The following is a 20,849-nucleotide window of genomic DNA, read 5'->3' on the forward strand; positions in this document are numbered from 1 at the left end:
GGAAGGTTAATTACATTGTTTGGTTGGTGGGAAAATAAATTACTAGGAATATCGATTTCATTGTTTGGTTGAGTTTGGAATTGTAATGAATCATGAGTATAAAGACAAAAAAAAAAATTTGGTGAGGAGTATAAAGACAATTATACCCCTGCATAATAATAACATAATAATAATAATAATAATAATAATAATAATAATAATAATAATAATAATAATAATAACAATAAACCAAAGAAAGGAAAATCTAGGGTCCGTTTACCAACAGAAAACTGTTCTATATTTTCTGTTTTCTAATTTTTTAGTTTTCATTCTCAGTTTTCCATTTTCTGGTTTCTGTTTAGAAAAATTGTTTACTAACTGAAAACTGTTCTCTGATTTCTATTTTCTAATTTTTCATTTTTCACCTAAAATTTAGTTTAGATAATATTAATAATTTTTGAGCTAATATTTAAAATATTTTTTTGGATATATTCATTTGAATGACATGTATATGAATATATAACTTTTACTTTGAATTCTAATATATGTGAGATTTTTATATCCGATATCTGGACCAAACTTGTATTATGATGTAACATAATTAAAAATATTCGAACTAATAATCTGTTGAGTTCAATCAAAATCTAAAGCATTATAGAGTTTAATTCTTAATTTTGATAATGTAAATAATGTATAACTTTAAAGTGTAAGTAAATAAATTATCTTTAAATAAGTAAAGTAAGTAGAAAAGATAGAAGATAGTGATAAGTAAAATAAGATGATAATGAATGTAATCATAGTAATGTGGTTATAGTGACATATAACTAAATAGATGATAGATGATTCTGTTTTCCGTTTCGAAAACAGTTTTTAAGTGTGTACCAGTTTTCCAGAAATTTTCAGAAATTATTTTCAGTTTTCAAAATGGAAACTGTGTTAGTAAACATGTTTTCTGTTTTCTATTTTCCAGTTTCCGGAAATTCCTAGAAATTTTCAGTTAATAAACGGCCCCTAGTTTTCTTCAAATTCAAGGAAAACATTTTCTTTTGGAAAACATTTTTCAAGAACCAAACATGCCCTAAGGATTTGTGTACTTTTCTTTTGAAGTAAGATCAGTTTCTACTGATTTGTGTGTCCAAGTTTGGTGAGTGTTTGAATTGTTTACACTTACTGCTTAGATTTTTATGGTATGCATGCATATATGTACCGTAATGTAAACATTTTGTGAAGGCAATTTTAATGGTATCTCTTCTCTTTCTCTCTCTTCCACATAGGACTAGATCTCGTTAAAAATCACCCAAAATTCATATTGGGGAATGAGGATGCTGTAAGCTAAGCTAATTAACATTGACAAATTACTATAAAGTTAACAGATAGATGTAGCAGATGAGCAATATATATAAGGGTACCAATCATATCACAATATACATATTCAATTAATTATAAATTTCCACATCATGTATAACGACTTAACTTATAAAGGAAAAATCGTACCCATCCTGTTAAAACAACGTCGTGAGAATTTTAAAATTTATTAAAACAATATTGTACGACAATTATGCATGTAGTTAAACCGTACCCATCATACGTGTTGAAATTTCAGCTAGCGACGAGTTGTGTCATTAAGTAGCACGTAAAAATAAAGGTTTCTTTTTATCAGGAACAATCACGTAGACGATGATCTCTAAACAGAACCCTTTCTGTTACAAGAAATTTCTGGATAAGCATTTCAAATTCCGTGCACGTATATATTTCTTACTGTTCTTAGATGGTTTATATTTGTGCATTATCGTAAAACTATATTTAGTCACGTCATAATTATGAAAAAAAATTATATTTTAAAAACCTTATCCTGCATGCATGCGTAATAAAAGGCCGGCTACCATGTACTAGCTGTGCCATTGCACCTTGATGAGGAATTATTCTTTGTATAATTATGCACTTTGCTTCCTTAAAAATATACTTTTTCCCCCTTTCTTTTTTGCTTTAATCCAAATTATGCGAAAAATTAATCAACTCTTGTATTTTAAAATGACTTTTTAAAAATGTATAACGTGTTATCTTACCGTTTGGACTACGGCAACAATTACAACTGTCGGGCCGTCGAGGCTGATAAGGATCAAGTTCATCACCATGTGATTAGTAAGATTGTTGGGTAAAAACTAGTAAAGCTAGGGTCAAGTCTAGCACCTTAACTCTCGAAAATGTGTGACGGTATAATGAAATAAAGTTGTGTCTTTACCATTAACTATAATTTTTGGCCGTAACAGTAAGCGCTGGACCCTATCAACAAGTGTATACAGAGATTCATATCCTGATACTATAAATAGACCCCCATCCTGCCTTCCAACTCATTCATACTTGAAGTACAACTTTTTTTTTTTTTTGGTTTTGTTTTTAATGGCTAGAAGAGCACCATTGTTGCTACTCCTGTTGGTGCTTACCACTGTAAGTATAGTTCAATGCGATGTATCGCCGGAGAGGGTGAGATTCAACACCGGAGGGCTGAGCAGAGAGAGTTTTCCGGCGGGGTTCGTTTTCGGCACTGCCAGCTCGGCTTACCAAGTCGAAGGTGCCACCGACGTTCATAAGTATGGTCGTGGACCTAGTATTTGGGACACTTTCCTTAAAACTCCCGGTAACAAATACTACAATAATTCTTTTATTCTCTATTTTTTTAATGTTACGTTACGTTATTTATTAATTTCTTTATGTAGTACTAATTTTTTATATGATTTCGAACAGGACTTGAGCCTAATAATGCCACGGGAGAAGTGGCTGTGGACCAGTACCATCGATACAAAGTATTGGTTACAAATATATTACAAGATGTTTTGTTTTTGTATTACTTGTTTCATAACATAGCACTGATATAAAATACATAAATATATATTTTTAATAAAATTAATAAATGTCTTTTGGACACAGAGAGATATTGATTTGATGGTGAAGCTGAATTTCGATGCCTACCGTTTCTCAATCTCATGGACCAGGATATTTCCAAGTATTTTCATAGGATGAACTTTTTGTTTGTCCTTTTAAGTAATAATTCGATGAATATAATTTATATATGTATTGGTATTAAGTAATTTAATTTATTTTATATATTTGATTATAGATGGAACTGGCAAGGTAAATTGGAAGGGAGTTGCCTACTATAACAGGCTGATCAATTACATGCTGGAAAAAGGTAATTTCTCATTAGGAAAAAACGTAACACTACTGATCAAATAGTTTATAATTTGTCTTGCTTACAAGCCTTTGGTTGGAATGAGAGAATTAGAAGGGAAACGAATTGTAAATTTGTAGAAAAAAAATAATGTGAGAATTCAAATTACATTGTTTGACGGGCATGAATAGAATGATTGAGAATTATAATGAAAGAAATGAATAAAGTCTAAAATACCCTTATATAATAATAGAGTTAATTCTACCAGAGGTCCCTTGTCTTTGGTGGCAATTCCAAATTTACTCTCAACTATCGTTTTTGCCATTTAGCAACCTAGACTATTATTTTTTTGGCACTTTTAGTTCTTCTCATGACTAATCCTATTTTTAGTAAGGGCAATTTTGTCTTTTTATATTTTTATTTTGTTATATTTGTAGTTTCAACCGGTTTAATTGGTTTAGAACTTTAGGTAACATCTGATTTTTAGTAACCATACTTTTCAACCAGTTTTTTTTAAGTCATAAACCAATTAAACTTGTTGAAATCGGAAAAATAACAAAAGAAAAATATGAAGAGACAAAAATGTCCTTACTAAAAATTTTTTAAAAAAAATCATGAAAAGAACTAAAAGTGCAAAAAATAATAGTCTGAGATATTAAATGACAAAAACAATAGTATGGGACTAAATTTGAAATTGTTACAAAAAAAAAAAATATTTGGTGGAATTAACTCATAATAATATTAATAACAACGGCAAAATAGTAATTCACATTGAAATTACAATTTCTCAAACTATGGAATTGCAATTCCTAGGGGGACCCTAAGAATTGCAATTTAATAGTTGGAGGGAATTGCAATTTCCTCTCACCAAATCATGAATTTGTAATTCCATAGAGTTTGATAGGAATAGAATTACAATTTCATTATACCAAACACCCCTTAATTATTGAAAATTTTTACTTCTTTGACTGCTCTGCAGGCATCACTCCATACGCAAATCTTAACCATTATGACCTTCCCCAAGCACTTGAAGATAGGTATGGAGGATGGTTAGGCCGGCAAGTGGTGTAAGTGCAGCAATTCATTATGGTCTTTAATGTTATTGTGGTTTGTTTGTTTGTTGTTATAATGTAGTTGAGTTGAATTTGGCAGGGAGGATTATGCTGATTATGCAGAGTTTTGTTTCAAGATATTTGGAGATAGAGTAAAGAACTGGTTTTCTTTCAATGAACCTCGGGTGGTAGCAGCCCTAGGGTATGACACTGGATTTTTCGCCCCGGGGAGGTGCTCCAACTGTACACAGGGAAACTCTGCAACCGAGCCCTACGTTGTTGCCCACAATCTGATTCTGTGCCATGCTGTAGCAGCTCAGAGATACCGTGCTATCTATCAGGTGCGTGACATGTTAGATATAAATGTAGTTTAATATAATGTCTACGAGGAAAATCTAATTCCATAGTAGTGAAAGTTGAAGCGTTACGTTGTTGATCTCCCCATAGTTGATGTCCTACGTTAGCTTTTTTGTCGCATATTTGACTCAGAACCTTAGATGGTGTATTATGATTTTTTTGAGCAACATGAGTACCATAACATGTATGTGCTATATACTAGTTATCGATCTTATATCCCATCAATATATATAGACTTTATATTAAACACTGAATCTGACTGACTAACAACTTTTAGTTACTCAGTCCAATCAAACTATTTAATAAGTCTAGTTATCTTTCACCACATAATTGAGGTCTTAATATAATATATATTTTATGGGAAAATTTAACATGACACATACAGGTTGAGGTTTTTGGTCTGTCGAAAGAGCAAATTCATGAGTCTTGAGAGTTTATATTTCAGGCAAAACAGAAAGGAAGATTTGGGATTCTCTTGGATTTTGTATGGTATGAGCCTTTGACTAGATCCAAGGCTGATAATTATGCAGCTCAGAGAGCCAGAGATTTTCATATAGGATGGTAATATAATAAATTCAATTCTGCACCAGATAATCTGTGTTTTGAGTAATAAATTAAACCTTTATTTTGGGTATTATTCAAACAGGTTTTTACATCCTATTGTGTATGGAGAATACCCGAAAACAATGCAGAATATAGTTGGGGACAGGCTTCCCAGGTTTACACCTGACGAGGTTAAGCTGGTGAAGGGATCAATTGATTATGTTGGTATAAACCAGTACACTACTTTCTACGTCTACGATCCCTATCCAAAGACACCATATATCCACACCTACCAGAATGATTGGAATGTTGGATTTGCTTGTAAGACATTAGACAATTAGCCCGCCATATTCATCTTCTCTACTTTAATCTTCTGTCCATATTGAATCTGATATATTGTTTGGGTTGCATTCATTTATATATGCAGATGCACGCAATGGAGTGCCAATCGGTCCAAGGGTACATTCAAAGATTTCACAATTTTTTACTTTGGCCCTGTTTAGTAACATAGCTCATAAGTCAATTTTAGCGAGTTTAATTAAGTTTGACTAATTTGATTAGTAAAATGATAGTTTATTGGGGCAATAAGTCAAAATCTAAAAATCTAATAATAGTAGAATTTTTAGTTAGCTTATTAGCCTTAATTATGAAATGATAATTGTATCCCTGTTATTCCTAACATTTATATCTCTTGTTGTTGTTGTTGTTGTTCATCTGCCTTGTCGTCCCTTTTTCTTTTGTTTCTGTAACAACAATAGTAAATTTCTCTTTGATTTTACTCATCATTGTAATAATAATAATAATAATAATAATAATAATAATAATAATAATAATAATAATAAAGTAATTTAAGAGTTAATAGATTAGCACAATATGTTTATGCCTTTATATGTCATTTTACATACAATCAGTTAAAAGTAAACAGCTAATTTATCAAACACTTTTTTATAATTATTTAATACTACCAGCTAACCCAATCAGAGCTATCACCTAACTTAATCAGCTATATATAACCATTTGCTAAACACAAAAACTAGTTTTTTCTTATCTAAATTCTTGTTTATAGGCGAATTCAGAATGGCTATACATGGTGCCATGGGGATTGTACAAAGCTGTGACCTATGTAAAGGAGCGGTATGGCAATCCTCTCATGTTTTTGTCTGAAAATGGTAAGATTCAAATTCTGAATACAAGCCTAGCCTATATATAAGGTTGAGTGATGGTTTTGGAGCATTAAAATTTCTGGGTTTACTATAGGGATGGATTATGTGGGCAATCTCACCTTAGCTGAATCATTGAACGACACAAAAAGGATCAGTTACTATAAAAGTTATTTGGCTGAACTGAAGAGGGTGGTGGATGATGGAGCCAACTTGTTTGGGTACTTTGCATGGTCATTGCTAGACAACTTTGAATGGAGAATAGGATACACTTCTAGGTTTGGAATTGTGTATGTTGATTTCGACACCCTGAAGAGGTATCCTAAGATGTCGGCTTACTGGTTTCAGAATTTCCTTCGTCGAAACAAGCATTAAGTTTCACTCTCTACTTGGGTTTTGTAGTACCCTTTTGTTGAATCAAATAAATAAAAAGCATGTTTGGTAGCATGGAACATTTTTTACATTCTTCAACTCCATTTTTTCACTTTTTCATTCTCCAAAAGTGAACCATTTTTTTTCCCTAAAAATTACACAAAAAAACACAAATAGGTCAAAGGTCATATGGCTAGACTAGAACCTACTCAAAAACCAAAGCAAATCAACCCATTGTTACCTCAACATGAAAACTAAGGCAAAATCGTGATAGTTTAAAATTTTTCATGTAATATATACACAAGGAACTATATATCATTGTGAAATTTGGTAGCCCATGATTTAGAGGTAGAAAATAAGGTAGCAGCCGTGTATGTTGGATTGGGAGTATAATGGTCTACACAAATGTGTAGACCATAAATATTGAATATAGAAAGTACATTATTTTGTATATTATCAAATAATATACATTTAGTATACAAATAATATACTTTTAGTATATTAAAAATGTATCTTATTCAGGAAAAATATATTATTTTATATAATGTACATTTAATACATAAATAATATACTTTTAATATATTTAAAATGTATTTTTTATGATATACACAGCATTGTGTGAATTATGGTCCACATAATAATTTGCCGTTGGGTTGCTAGTCTAAGTCAGTAACTATATATAGACTAGTGAGTAGGTGTTCTGAGTTGTGACTCAAGCCTGTGGTTGACTATTTAAAACTTGAGATTTGGGGTTCAAGGATGATGTAGGTATTTTGTTATGTTGAAACTTTTCACAAAATAAGAAGTACTGTGAGATTGTAATCGTTATATCATGCACTAGGGTGCAAAATGTTGCATTGTGCACCCTAGCCTAAAACGACGTCGTTTTTATAAGTTGTGAGGGAAGTTGACATGACGGACATCGTTCTATTTATTCAATTTTATTTTATTTTTTGATTTTTTAGTACTTGTGTTTTATGTGTATTCTGTTAAGAGTTTATATGTATTATGTTAAAAGGTTTATGTGTATCATGTTAAGAGTTTATGTGTATTATGTATTATATTAGATTATATGTACTGGTCGACAGAAGCAACCTTTTTTAGCACGCTTTTCAGATATGTTAGAAATTTATGTGTATTCTACTATACAATTTTATAAATTCGAAACATGCTTTTTTTTTTTTTTTTTTACTTTTTTAGAAATTAACAGCAAAAACAAAAAATGACATTGTTTTGGCACAATTGCGCACTGGTCCACGATATAATTTGCCGTGAGACTGCTGATGGTACTAGATTTCCTTAAACTTGGGCCAAGTGTATTATTGGGCTATAGCTGTGTACTATGGATCAGGGTATTGGAGTTGAGCCATGAATGTGGCAAATTATATCGTGTACCGCGCATCAAAATGACGTCGTTTGTTTAATGAAAAGAAACGGCATTCGTTTCTCGTTGTTTCACACTCTTTCGCAAAAAGTAACTTTGTTATTCAGTTTCATTTTGTATACACTGCAGTTTCAGTTCAACACAACTATAGTTTCATTTCGATATAATTACAGTTTCATGCGATATTTATAGACTAAAATATGTGAAAATGTTATTTAATTTTATTTTATATACACTATAGTTTTATTAAAACACTACATGATCATTTTGATATAATTACAGCTTCATTGTACAATATACACTCAAATATGTGAATTGTTATTCAGTTTCATTTTATATACACTGCAGTTTCATTTCACTACAACTACAGTATCATTTTGATATAACTGCAGTTTCATTTGATAATATAAAAATAATACGTGAGGCAGTGTCGGTTTAGATATACTGTAATGTCAGTTGGTAATTAACATACAAAAAAATGCGCGTTCTGTTAACACGCGCCGTTTCTTTACTTAAAGAAACGACACCGTTTTGACCGCGGTGCACGTGCACCGCGGTCCACGATATATCGACCCTTATGTTGTGGAACCGTGTCCACCTTGCAAGATGGACACGGTTCCAAAACTGTTCATAATTATAAATATATAGTTCAAAAATTATAATCATATTGTTTTGTAATTATGAACATATCGTTCTATAATTATAAATATAGATATTCAATAATTGTGAATATGAAGTTAAAAAATTATGAACATATAGTTCAGTAATTATGAACATAGAGTTCTGTAATTGTGAATATAGAGTTCAATAATTATGAATATGAAGTTCAAAAAATATGAATATATAACTTTATAATTATGAACATATAGTTCAGTAATTATGAACATAGAACCGTGTCCACCTTGCAAGGTGGACACGGTTCCATAGCATAACGATTGCATAAATGTAGTATGGATTAATATTGACTAGTTATTGAGATTATATATTTAGTTTCATTCATCTAGCTAGATTCAAATTTTGTAAATACAATATCGAATCGTGTAAAACTACAATTAAAAGTTAATAGAATAAAAGAGAAGTTTGGGGCAAGAATAAAAGAGAAGTCCATAGTTTAAGAACAAAATGAGTGGCAATTGGCAAATAAATAGATAGGACATTGGGAGAATATGTAGAATCAGAATCAGCCGTGGCTTGGTCATATACGTAAAAAATCTTGACAATTGATTGTTAAACTATTTTTTTGAATGCTATTGATTCTATTACAATCTTAGCTATTTTTTTTTTAATTTTAATTTTTTATATCTTGAAATTAGAAGTGTATTGAATTAAGTTAAAAATTGTTGTAATGTTGTTGTGTTGGCCTTTAGCTCTTAACCGGTGATTGCAGGATTGGATTACAATGTAAAGATAAAAGTGAAGTGAATGTAGAACAATAGACAAGGAGAGCCAAGACAAGGAATTCTTATTCAACCATCTCTATCTTCCATACAACCATAACACATCTATATATAATATACAAATGTAACGGAAGACATAATGCAGCCATTAATCACTTAACCGTTACATAATCAATACTAATAATGGCCACAATAAAAACATATTTATAACACTCCCCCTTGGACATTATTTGGCTACGATCTTGCCTCATTAAAAACTTGCTAGGAAAACCCTGTGGGAAAAACCTAGACAATAAGAGAGTACAATAGAAAATATATTCATGCCTCATTAAAAACTTCACTAGGAAAATCACGTGGGAAAAAAACCTAGTTGAAGAAAAGAGTACATGATATATGTAAAAACATATATTGTATTGGTCGCCTCATTAAAAACCTTAACTTAAAAAAACCCTGTAGGAAAAACTTAGTTAAGGGAAAAAGAGTACACCATTACCCTTCAGGGCATAATCTGCATAATCTTCAGGATTTTGGAGTTTGTTCATTTATTAACCAATTATTTTGCAATTTTCCCCATTGTCATTACTATATCATACTCATGCCTCGTTAAAAACCACACTAGAAAACTCATTGGGAAAAACCTAGTGAGAAAAAGAGTACATGGTATGTATATGCTGCAAAAAGTATAACTATTAGTCCTTTTAAGACCCAATCTACAGGATTGACTCAATTGAATATATACACTGCAAAAAGTGTAACTATTAGTCTTTTTAAGACCCAATCTACGGGATTGACTCGAGTGAATGTACTTCATGTCTCCCCCCTGAAGATAACAATTTTCAAATTCTACATTGCCTGTAAAATCATTGTTTCTAAAGGGTGTAGAGAAGGGATATGGTACAATTTTCAGGATTGTCATTAGAATTTATCATATTTTCTCATGATCATCTGGACCAGTAAAATTATTTATAGTTTATATTTTGTTGCTCCCCCTAAATATAATAATTTTTATTTATCTACCCATATCAATCTTATGAATATTTGTAGGTATACATTTGCTAACTTGTCACTAGAGCAAACCTTCTGAACAAATATTTTATCACTCTTCTGGAGTTCATGTGGATCAAGGTATTTTATATCATGAAAAACTATATACATTTTTATCTGTAACAAGTATGATGACTTCATGCCAAAAAGCATCAATACGAGTATTTTTACCTTGATTTTGCTATTCGTTATCTTATCTCATAACTTAACATCATCAAACTCTTTATATATTTCATTGATGATTACACCATAAATATTGACTGAGATAATAAATAAGTTCAGGGAGGATAATAACCCCATTCGCAACTCTCTAAAAAGTAAATAATGGCACTTAAATAAATCCTCATTTCGGGAATTATAAATCCATTTGGGATTTTTCAAGATAAACTAGAGGATATGTTTAGGATATTTTCAAGAGGAAACAATATTTAAGTTTCCTAATCACATATAAAATTACTAGGCATGTTTATGATAATATGTTTTCATACTTTGTTATGGGGGAGAAAATACCTTTAGTCAATTTATTGACTATAAGAAAAATCATAGTTAGTAACTTACTAACTTTTATACTTCTTATTTTGTGATTTTCATTCATCACATTTTGAGAAAATCCATCAAGGATTTTAAATATAAGTAACAAGTTACCCATATAAATATATGATAACTATAACTATTAGCTACATATCTAATTTATTTACTGCTAGTTTTATTGAATAGCGGAATATAAAGCCATGACTAATATTGGGTCTCTGCGAAAACCCTCAACTCGCCTTAATTTATTAGCGAATTCTGATTTGTATGCCTTAATTGCTCTTTTCTATCAAAACAGTTAGCACGCTGCAGACGTTATGCTACTGTTTTCATTTCTGGATCCAGATTTAAGTATTTATGAGCAATAGAGGCAAAAAATGTTGTCGACAACTATAATAGCTTTGTAAATATCTTTTATACACATGGCAATTTTGTATCAACCAAATATATGGCATTTCCCAAGATTATTTGAATTTGGTTATTCCGCTTTCCCAGTATTTTAGTTGTTTGGTGCACCTACAATTTTACTGGGGGTTTTCGCCTTCTAGACGAATATCTTCAGGATAAAATTTCTATATTTCTGGAGTGATGAAATTTCTATACTAGATCTAGTTTTGTAAATTCTTAAACCAATATATGCTTCTGGCATAATGATAGAGATGTTTAGTCCTAATTGGGAATTTTAACTCTTACGATATTTTCTATGGACTTAGTCACTCTTTAGGATTTCTAGCAGATAATTTGTTCAATGTCTGAACTTCTGGTTCTATAAGGCTAGTACATACGATTTTTATCAATTTCTCAGCATTTAATTAATTAGAAAATTTCAAATCTCCCCCTAATGCCGAGAAAAGATCTTATAATGCAACCAACATCACCGTTGATTTCTCATGATGGGATATAGCTAGAAGGGTTGCATACTAAAAACAATTGAACGCAGATAGGGAAATGCATCATGTACTAGCGTATGTGATATGTAGTGGATCAGGATATTCAATTTTTGAAGGTCCCCAAAAAGAATATTTCCTCCAAAAATGCTTAATTTGCTTTCCGAAAAAAATGCCGTAAATAATATGAGCAATAATATGTCCTGCATGCATGGAGCTAACACCTCATAGTATGTTGATGAAATTAGACACCAAACAAAAAACTTGTCGAATTTTCACTTCTCGTGAAATAGTAGCCCCAACTCTCATAATATAATCCCGCTCCATATCATTTAAAATTTACTTGGCAGTAATATAATTATTCCTTACAGCCTTGGCAGAAATATTAAAAGCAATTTAAAGTATGACCATTAGCATTTAGCCATAGCATACAGATCGCGAAGCAATAATTTGTTTGGCAAGTGGTTTATATATGCACCATCGGGAAGATATATATGGATAAGCAATATATATTGATTTTGATGGCAATTTATAAGGACAATGAAACATAATTATTGGGTGAGTTACACCAATTCCCATGAATTCACAACCAATTAACCATAAATAATAATAAAACTTGGTTAGTAAGCAAGAAACGCTATAGGGCTAGCTCAGAAGAGACCGTATCATCTTCTTTAAATCAAGGCAGTGATCCAATATTAATGACTAGCGATGAATCGCAACTGTTTGATGATGTTGCAAATTATCAAGATCATCCGGGGGCATGCTTATTAGATAACATATATGATATACCTATTTGGCCCAATATGCTTATTGCATAAACAGAATAAGAAAAAATGTATGATATAATATAATATTATCATTATTTGATTTCGAAAACATGCAATTAATCTTTATATGCAAAGTATGGCTATTTGTGCCAAAAATAAATGCATACATTCATGTTTCATAATTGATTAAAAATGAATCAATTAGAATCATCATGAACCACTTAGATGCGTACAGAAGCAGCAGTAGAAGTAAAAAAAATCACAGAACTGAAATTGGATGCTTAGTAGCAATCCCCTACTATACCAAAGATAGTGTCTATAAATCAATCAGTAGCATAGAAAAATAAACTAGAGGTACTGGAATAGCTATAGACACATTATTTCAGTTTTCACCATTCCCCGTAGCATCATAGAGCATAGCAACTTTAACAGTTTGGTTCCACCCAAAACAAACAAGAAAATTGATATTTACTAGTAGTTTTAATTATCTTCTGGACATACAACTACTGGCGTATCATCATTCATGCTCAGAAAACAAACAAAAATGATCATAGATAAACAGAGAGAGAAAATGTTTGCCTGAGATCTGTTCATTGAGGCCTCTGTTTGCAAGATTCACATTCTACTTCACTAGAATTGTTGCTATTTACGGACAGCATGGATATCGATCTACCGCCGAAGTCGATCGGACATTTTTAGTTCAATCGCCGATCACTCAAAGACAAATTCAGGTTTGAAGGAGCAAGAATCCATCAATTGTTAACGCCACCGCCCGCGCCTTCGCTACAGGGATACACCGCCTACTGTAACCGCCGGGCGTCGACGTCTTCCCTTCTCCGATGCAAACACAGGAACCACACTGCTTTAGATCTGAACTCTTAAAAAAATGCTCAGTAATGGCTAGATTGTAAGTGGGTTGATGAAATATTGAGTAATTATTGCATCTATGCTTAGAATTAGACACAGTAGATGAGATTTATCGACACAAAAAAAACTAAAGACAAATTAAAACACCAAACAGTATCCCTAAGCAGATTCTCGTCGTATTCAAGCACAGATCCGCCATCGAGCAGGGCTGATCGTTGACTCCAAACCGTGTCTCAATCGCCAAAGCAGATATTAGTGATATTTGTTGAAAATAACGGATGGTTGAAAAATCATATCACCGTAAAAAGAATGAAAGAATATATATTTATGCGATGCGATTTTAGACAACCCAAAAAAAATGTATAAAATTACTATTCACCGTTCACCGTGGTTGAGCGGCTGATAACGTGTTGTAATGTTGTTGTGTTGGCCTTTAGCTCTTAACCGGTGATTGCTGGATTGGATTACAATGTAAAGATAAAAGTGAAGTGAATGTAGAACAATAGACAAGGAGAGCCAAGACAAGGAATTCTTATTCAACCATCTCTATCTTCCATACAACCATAACACATCTATATATAATATACAAATGTAACGGAAGACATAATGCAGCCATTAATCACTTAACCGTTACATAATCAATACTAATAATGGCCACAATAAAAACATATTTATAACAAAAATTAAATATTAGATGAATTATTCAAAATCATGGTTCCGAAACAACAAATTAATATCATTTCAAGAATTTAATGAACTCAAGGCTGACTCCCTGTTTGATAAGTGGGATAATGCTTTTGACTTTCTCAGATTGGTGGGGATTCTTAGGGGTTGTTTACTAAAATGGAAAATTTGAGAACTTTTCAGAAAAACAGAAAAATAGAGAAGTGAAAATATAAAAATTGAAAAACTTTTTTATTAAATCTATTTCTCCAATTTTGTTTTCTATCTCCAATTCTTCTGTTTATGTACAATTTTGAAGAATGCAAAATCAGTGTTCTCCATTTGGAGAAATGATTATTTTTTCCCTTCTTTGTTCCTTGTTTACTTCTTCTTTCATTCTTGTTTTTTCCCTTCTTCGTCCATTGTTTGTTCAATTGTTCCATATTCTTCTTTCTCTCATTTTTTCCCCTTTCTTAGTCCTTCTTCTTTTTTTTTTTTTTTTTTTTTTTTTTTTTCCCTTATCTTTTCATTATTATTATTATTATTATTATTATTATTATTATTATTATTATTATTATTATTATTATTATTATTATTATTATTATTATTATTATTATTATTATTATTGTTATTATTATTATTACTACTACTACTACTAATTCACCCGCGCGATGCACGGAGAAAAAATTATGTTATTATAAATATAAATAAAAAATAGAAAAAATAAAAATATTTTAAATTGTTTAATATAATAATATTTTTTTGAGCTTCCATTGTTCAAGTATTTATTATTTTTATAGAATACAAAATTACAATTAAAATTTTGTATGGTTAATATAATCTCTACTTAGGTACATATTCAAATAAACTTATAGAGAGAATTTACATAATTACATTGATTTATTCTTAATTGTATTTCATCTATATTATAATTTTCACAATATGAATAATAACTAAGATAATTACATTTAGAAAGCAAATTTCAAATTTTGTATGAGTAAATTTAAATTCTAATTGAACACAGTTTTTTATATGATTATATAATATATTCTTTATGCACATGCATGTCATTCCATAAACCCAGATGTCATTCTATAAGCCCAAGACCACTTTTTGTGGAGATAATCCAAATGGATTTTTTTTTTCTTTTAAAAGTCGTAAGTTTAGAAATCCAGAAAAAACATTAAAGACCCATACGATATATACATTTATATATTTAAATTTTTATTTATAGCTCAAATAATTTTTTTTTTTTTAATTCTGAAGTCCAATAATTGACTCACGGCCCGCAGCATTTGCTTTCTCCATCCCTTCTTGCTTTTGCCATTTCTTTGAAGCATTTGAGAAGATAGAAAAGTCCACTCCACAATCTGTACCTGTAGAAGGTGGTTCCTTAATTTCTGGCTCCATTTTTTCTACCACTTTCCATGATTCTTCTCATTTGTTTACTCCTTTTTTTTTGGTAGGTGTGATTGTTAGAGCCTCCTCTACATTCTACCGTCGTTTGTCTCCTCCGCTGCCATGGCCATGAAAATACACAAATGGTAGGACAAATTGCCGCAGTTTACGTTCACCTGGATTTGATCTGGGGTGTTTTATAGGAAAAAAATTATATGTAGAGGCTTGCATTAATTGCATTGTTTCGGATATCGAATAGTATGATTGTAATCTGTTTATGGTAGATTGACAATAGGGAAAGATAACAATATAAATATACACATGTTATCCCTAACTATTAGGCTAATTGACTAATCTATTTAGACTAATTGACTAGGCTAATAAAGGACTACATAATATAGCTAATCATACCATGAATACAAATATATATATATCTTAATACACCCCCTCAAGCTAAAGTTTGAGGGCTACAACATTAAACTTGTCGCGAAGAGCCGTAAAACGTGGAGCCGGAAGCGGCTTGGTGAAGATATCGGCTAGCTGATCCTTCGTGGACACAAAATTGACTAGAAAATCCCCTGCAGCAACCTTGTCACGAACAAAGTGAAAATCAATTTCCACATGCTTCGTCCGGGCGTGGAAAACAGGATTAGCGCAAAGATAAGTGGCACCGAGATTGTCACACCAAAGAGTCGGTGGGGCGACTGGATGCAAGGTGTAGCTCACGAAGGAGAGAGACAACCCAGGTAACTTCAGCGGCTACATCGGTAAGCCCTTTGTATTCGGCCTCAGTAGATGAGTGAGTAACGGTGCGTTGCTTGCGGGAGACCCAGGAAACTAAATTGTCACCGAGAAAAACAGCATAGCTGTTAGTGGATTTGCGATCAACGGGACACCCCGCCCAGTCGGAGTCGGAGTAGGCATGAATAGCAGAAGAGGACGAACGTGAAAAACGCAGTCCGTAATGTAAGGTGCCTTTAACGTAGCGTAATACACGTTTCAAAAGACCCCAATGTTCAACTGTGGGTGCATGCATAAACTGACATAGCTTGTTGACCGCATAGAAAAGATCGGGGCGTGTAATAGTGAGATATTGCAAAGCACCCGCCAAACGCCGATATTGAGTGGGATTGTCATACACCTCATCAGACGGAGTAACGGCCTTTGTTGTAGAAGCGGGAGTGGAAAGTGGCTTGCAGTCAACCATACCTGCACGGTTAAGGAGATCACCCATGTACCGTCGTTGAGAAAGCAATAGATTCCCGTCCACAAATAGAGTTTCAATGCCGAGAAAGAAAGTCGGTTTGCCCGGATCCCGGATTTTGAATACAGCTGCAAGGAGAAATAGAGGATAGAGTCTATAATAGCAGGATTATTCCCCATCATAAGGATATCGTCGACATAGACAAGGAGAAACACCACGGCTGTACCAGCGGAGTAGTAAAAAAGAGAGACATCGGTCCGTGATGCTGAGAATCCTACACTAAGCAAAAAATCATGAAGACGCTTGAACCAGGCACGTGGTGCCTGTTTCAAGCCATACAAAGAACGGCGGAGGTGACAGACATGATCAGGATGAGCAGGCTCTTCATATCCTGGTGGCTGCCGCATGTAGACAGTTTCAGCCAAGCGCCCATTCAAGAAGGCATTGTGGACATCTAATTGTCGCACAGTCTAGTCACGGGACACCGCATAAGAAAATAGAAGGCGAACTATTGTCGGCTTCACAACCGGACTGAAGGTATCAAAAAAGTCTTCCCCTGGCACCTGGTTAAAGCCCTTGGCCACTAGACGGGCTTTATAGCGGTCAATGGACCCATCAGCTTTCCTCTTGGTGCGGTATACCCACTTACAACCAATAACATTCATGCCGGGTTTAGCAGGAACAAGATCCCAAAATTTGTTGTGGAGCAAAGCATTAAACTCCTGGTCCATAGCATCCCGCCATTGAGGATGGACCACAACCTGGGTATAACAGGTAGGATCGGTAGCAGCGGTGTGCGTGATGAGAGCATGGAATTGCTCATCAGTCCCTCGCGTCATGCGGCGTAGACGCATTACATGACCTTGGGCTGTGGGAGCTACCACCCTGCGTCGTTTAGGTGCTCGAGCACGTGAAACAGCTTGAGGCGCAACAACTGGGACGGATGCCAAAGGAGGTACATGCCCAATATTTGGCACAATTGGACTGGACCCCCATGGTTTGTCCAATATAGGACCTTGCATGTGTGCCTGCGAACCAGATTCTGTAGAAAAAGGAAAAACAGATTCGTCAAACCACACATGGTGACAGATAAAAGTCTTTCCAGTAGAAAGGTTTAAACAAAGATATCCCTTAAAAGACGTAGGATAACCTAAGAATACACAAGGAGCAGACCGATACTCAATTTTGTGGCGATTATATGGACGAAGGTAAGGGAAGCATAGACACCCAAAAACTCGAAGAAACGTGTATGTGGGCGGCTTTTTATAGATAATGGAATAGGGAGTGTTAAATTGAATAGCGGACGATGGAAGACGATTTATGAGGTAAGTGGCCGTTTCAAAAGCGGAATCCCAATTCTTTAAGGGAACGGACCCTTTGGCTAAGAGTGCAAGGCCGGTCTCGACAATGTGTCGATGGCGACGCTCCACACGACCATTTTGCTCGTAGGTATAAGCACAGGATTGCCTGTGAACAATCCCGAGAGTGTCAAATAAGGTATGCAAGTATGCAACCGACGATACTCGCCCCCTAAGTCAGACTGAATGGCCTTGATAGAACGGGAAAACAACCGCTCTACCATGGCCCGAAAAATGTCAAACACTTTATATATATCAGTTTTTACACGAAGAGGATAAAACCAACAGAAACGACTATAATCATCTACGAATAATAAGAAATAGCGAAAACCATCAGCAGAAATAACGGGGGCAGGACCCCAAATGTTTGAGTACACTAGATCTAAAACAGCATGACTAGTGTAATTTATTCTAGCTAAAGGAAGGCGACTAGATTTGCCCAACTGACATGCCGAGCAAAGACCTGGTGGACCAGATTTGTGTGATGTAACTGGACAGGACTTGAGCGCATGTTGGAGGACACGAGCATGCGGGTGGCCTAGACGACAATGCCAAATAGCAGACGTGGTCCGAGCTGACAGAAACGCCAAGTGAGACCGTGGGACAGTTAAGGAGTACAGACCACCCACACTGGGACCCTTAAGCAGCACCCCCTTGGTTATGCAGTCCTTCACAACAACGTAAGTTGGGTGAAACTCAAAAAAGACATTATTGTAAGTGGCAAACCGATTAACAGATAATAAAGACACCGATAAACTAGGCACATGCAATAGATTTGACACTTTTAGAGATTTAGAAACCGATGGAATCGTTGCACAACCTACACTAGAAATACTCAAACCTGTACCGTTACCAACACGGAGGACATCATTGCCAGAGTAATCCTCGGAGTGTGACATCATGGTGGGATCGGGAGTTGCATGGGAACTTGCGCCGGTGTCGGGAAACCATGCCGCGGCGTCCTGCGGTGGTCCGACGTCCTGGCTTACTGCCAAGTTGGCCTGCGGCGGTGGGGGTTGATCGGTGTATCGCCGGAAGCAAAAAATGGCGGTATACCCGTGCGAACGACAAATCTGACAGCGAGGGGAGCCACCCCGTCCGCGACCATTTCCACCACGGCCACGTCCCTGCCACTGTCCTCCACGATTTCTGCCACGAGTCTGCCGGCCCCCATTCTGCCGGTTCGCGATCATCGCCGTCGGTTGTCCAGCAGCCATACCCGGCGAGAAATCATCGGAGTGGATGAAGGCTTGAGCTTGAAGATAATCAGAAAGTTGAGACAAGAGTTACGGATTATTGGAAACAGCCAAGGTGGACGCCATCGCGCGGAACTCCTGCCGGAGACCCCTAAAAACGTACAAGTTCTGTTCATCAAGCGACATAGGCCGGCGGCTTGCGCGAGGTCATCAACAAGCAACTGGGCACGGCCAAGATATTCGGCTGGAGTTTGGTCACCTTGCCGGAGTGACTGGAATTAACGAGAATATTCAGACAACGCACGCGGGTTGCCGAGCCAAGCGCCGTCTCAATGGAACACCAGACTTCCCTTGCGGTGGAGCGGCCAACTGCTAGGTACATGACCTCCTCGGAGAGAGAAGAGATCAACAAGGATAAGATCGACTGATATTGCTGAATCCAGGTGGAGAACGCTGGGTTGACTGCCATGGACGCTGCTTCGTCGGAGGTATTGCCGGCGGCAGCAGGCAGGACGGCAAGCATCGCCGGTGGACACGGCGTTCCTCCATCTACGTAGCCTAGCAATCCTTGACCCCGGAGGAATGGGATGAGCTGCGTACGCCAAAAAAGATAATTCCGTGTCGTCAATTTTATTGACACGAAATGATGAGCGGAGGTGAGATGGTTGGGCGCGATGGTTGCAGGCGGAGCAGTGGTGGCGGCACTCATGGTGTGCTCGGACGAGTTCGTAGCCATGGATGAACGGGGAGAAGAAACTGATGAACGGGGAGAGAAAAACAAGTTCCTAACGCTTATCTGATACCATATGATTGTAATCTGTTTATGGTAGATTGACAATAGGGAAAGATAACAATATAAATATACACATGTTATCCCTAACTATTAGGCTAATTGACTAATCTATTTAGACTAATTGACTAGGCTAATAAAGGACTACCTAATATAGCTAATCATACCATGAATACAAATATATATCTTAATAAATAGGCTATTATCAAAAATTTAATTAATATTGTAATCCCAAGAAGCACCATAAATAACAAAAGCATATCAAATAGACTTTCATTGTAAAACCAGAGATTTAATTGATATTGCATCGTTTCATATATTCTATTAATCGGGAATCGGAATCCTTAATCATAATATCATAACATTTAATAACTCCATTAATTCAATAAATGTAATCCTTTGTTATGGACGAGAAAAAAATAGCTATTTTATTTTTCAAATGTTGTGTTTTTTTTTTTAATAGTAAAGGATGTTGTGGCTATTTTATAATAATAAGGATAGAGATAATAATTGTAACAATAATTGCTCACCAAAATAATAATTGTAACATTAATTACTTCCCAAACCATATAGCTTTATTATAGTTAAGATTATTATTATTTGGATTAAAGGAAAGGTGAACACCCAAATTACAAAAGAGAGTTGTCCATTTGGCGAAGAATAGGAAAACCAAACTTGTCATTATTAGGACTATATTATTCGTGTTAGACTAGGATTCTATCTAGTAT

The 20,849-nt window shown here is 34.5% G+C and overlaps 2 protein-coding genes across 2 annotated transcripts; one reads left to right on the forward strand and one right to left on the reverse strand.

Annotated features, from left to right (window-relative positions):
* Nucleotides 1-2,354: 2,354 nt before the first annotated feature.
* Nucleotides 2,355-6,721, forward strand: LOC109150199 (beta-glucosidase 44-like). The gene is made up of 11 exons (XM_019298115.1): nucleotides 2,355-2,617; nucleotides 2,725-2,783; nucleotides 2,908-2,983; nucleotides 3,098-3,169; nucleotides 4,128-4,215; nucleotides 4,301-4,541; nucleotides 5,003-5,118; nucleotides 5,204-5,421; nucleotides 5,528-5,559; nucleotides 6,167-6,269; nucleotides 6,358-6,721. Exons 1-11 carry the CDS (start codon nucleotides 2,380-2,382, stop codon nucleotides 6,633-6,635), a joined length of 1,521 nt encoding a protein of 506 aa, XP_019153660.1. The 5' UTR covers nucleotides 2,355-2,379; the 3' UTR covers nucleotides 6,636-6,721.
* A 9,531-nt stretch (nucleotides 6,722-16,252) lies between these two features.
* LOC109150218 lies at nucleotides 16,253-19,352 on the reverse strand. The gene is made up of 4 exons (XM_019298134.1): nucleotides 18,467-19,352; nucleotides 17,341-17,819; nucleotides 17,004-17,247; nucleotides 16,253-16,905 (listed from the first exon to the last, which is right to left on the reverse strand). The coding sequence occupies exons 1-4, from the start codon at nucleotides 19,350-19,352 to the stop codon at nucleotides 16,253-16,255; spliced, it is 2,262 nt and encodes a 753-aa protein (XP_019153679.1).
* Nucleotides 19,353-20,849: the final 1,497 nt, after the last annotated feature.

Source organism: Ipomoea nil, unplaced genomic scaffold (assembly GCF_001879475.1).
Source record: "Ipomoea nil cultivar Tokyo-kokei standard unplaced genomic scaffold, Asagao_1.1 scaffold2219, whole genome shotgun sequence".
In the NCBI taxonomy this organism is placed as follows: Eukaryota; Viridiplantae; Streptophyta; class Magnoliopsida; order Solanales; family Convolvulaceae; genus Ipomoea; species Ipomoea nil.

Bases quoted from the DNA above. Each gene is read 5' to 3' on its own strand.
- LOC109150218 (XM_019298134.1), bottom strand. From the start codon at position 19,352: ATGGCTGCTGGACAACCGACGGCGATGATCGCGAACCGGCAGAATGGG. The intron at 17,820-18,466 runs GTTTTCGCTATT...CTTTTTCTACAG, and splicing joins CCCCGTTATTTCTGCTGATG to AATCTGGTTCGCAGGCACAC. The intron at 16,906-17,003 runs GTACAGCCGTGG...TTCTCCTTGCAG, and splicing joins TCTTTTTTACTACTCCGCTG to CTGTATTCAAAATCCGGGAT.
- LOC109150199 (XM_019298115.1), top strand. From the start codon at position 2,380: ATGGCTAGAAGAGCACCATTGTTGCTACTCCTGTTGGTGCTTACCACT. The intron at 2,984-3,097 runs GTATTTTCATAG...ATTTGATTATAG, and splicing joins ATGGACCAGGATATTTCCAA to ATGGAACTGGCAAGGTAAAT. The intron at 4,216-4,300 runs GTAAGTGCAGCA...TGAATTTGGCAG, and splicing joins TGGTTAGGCCGGCAAGTGGT to GGAGGATTATGCTGATTATG.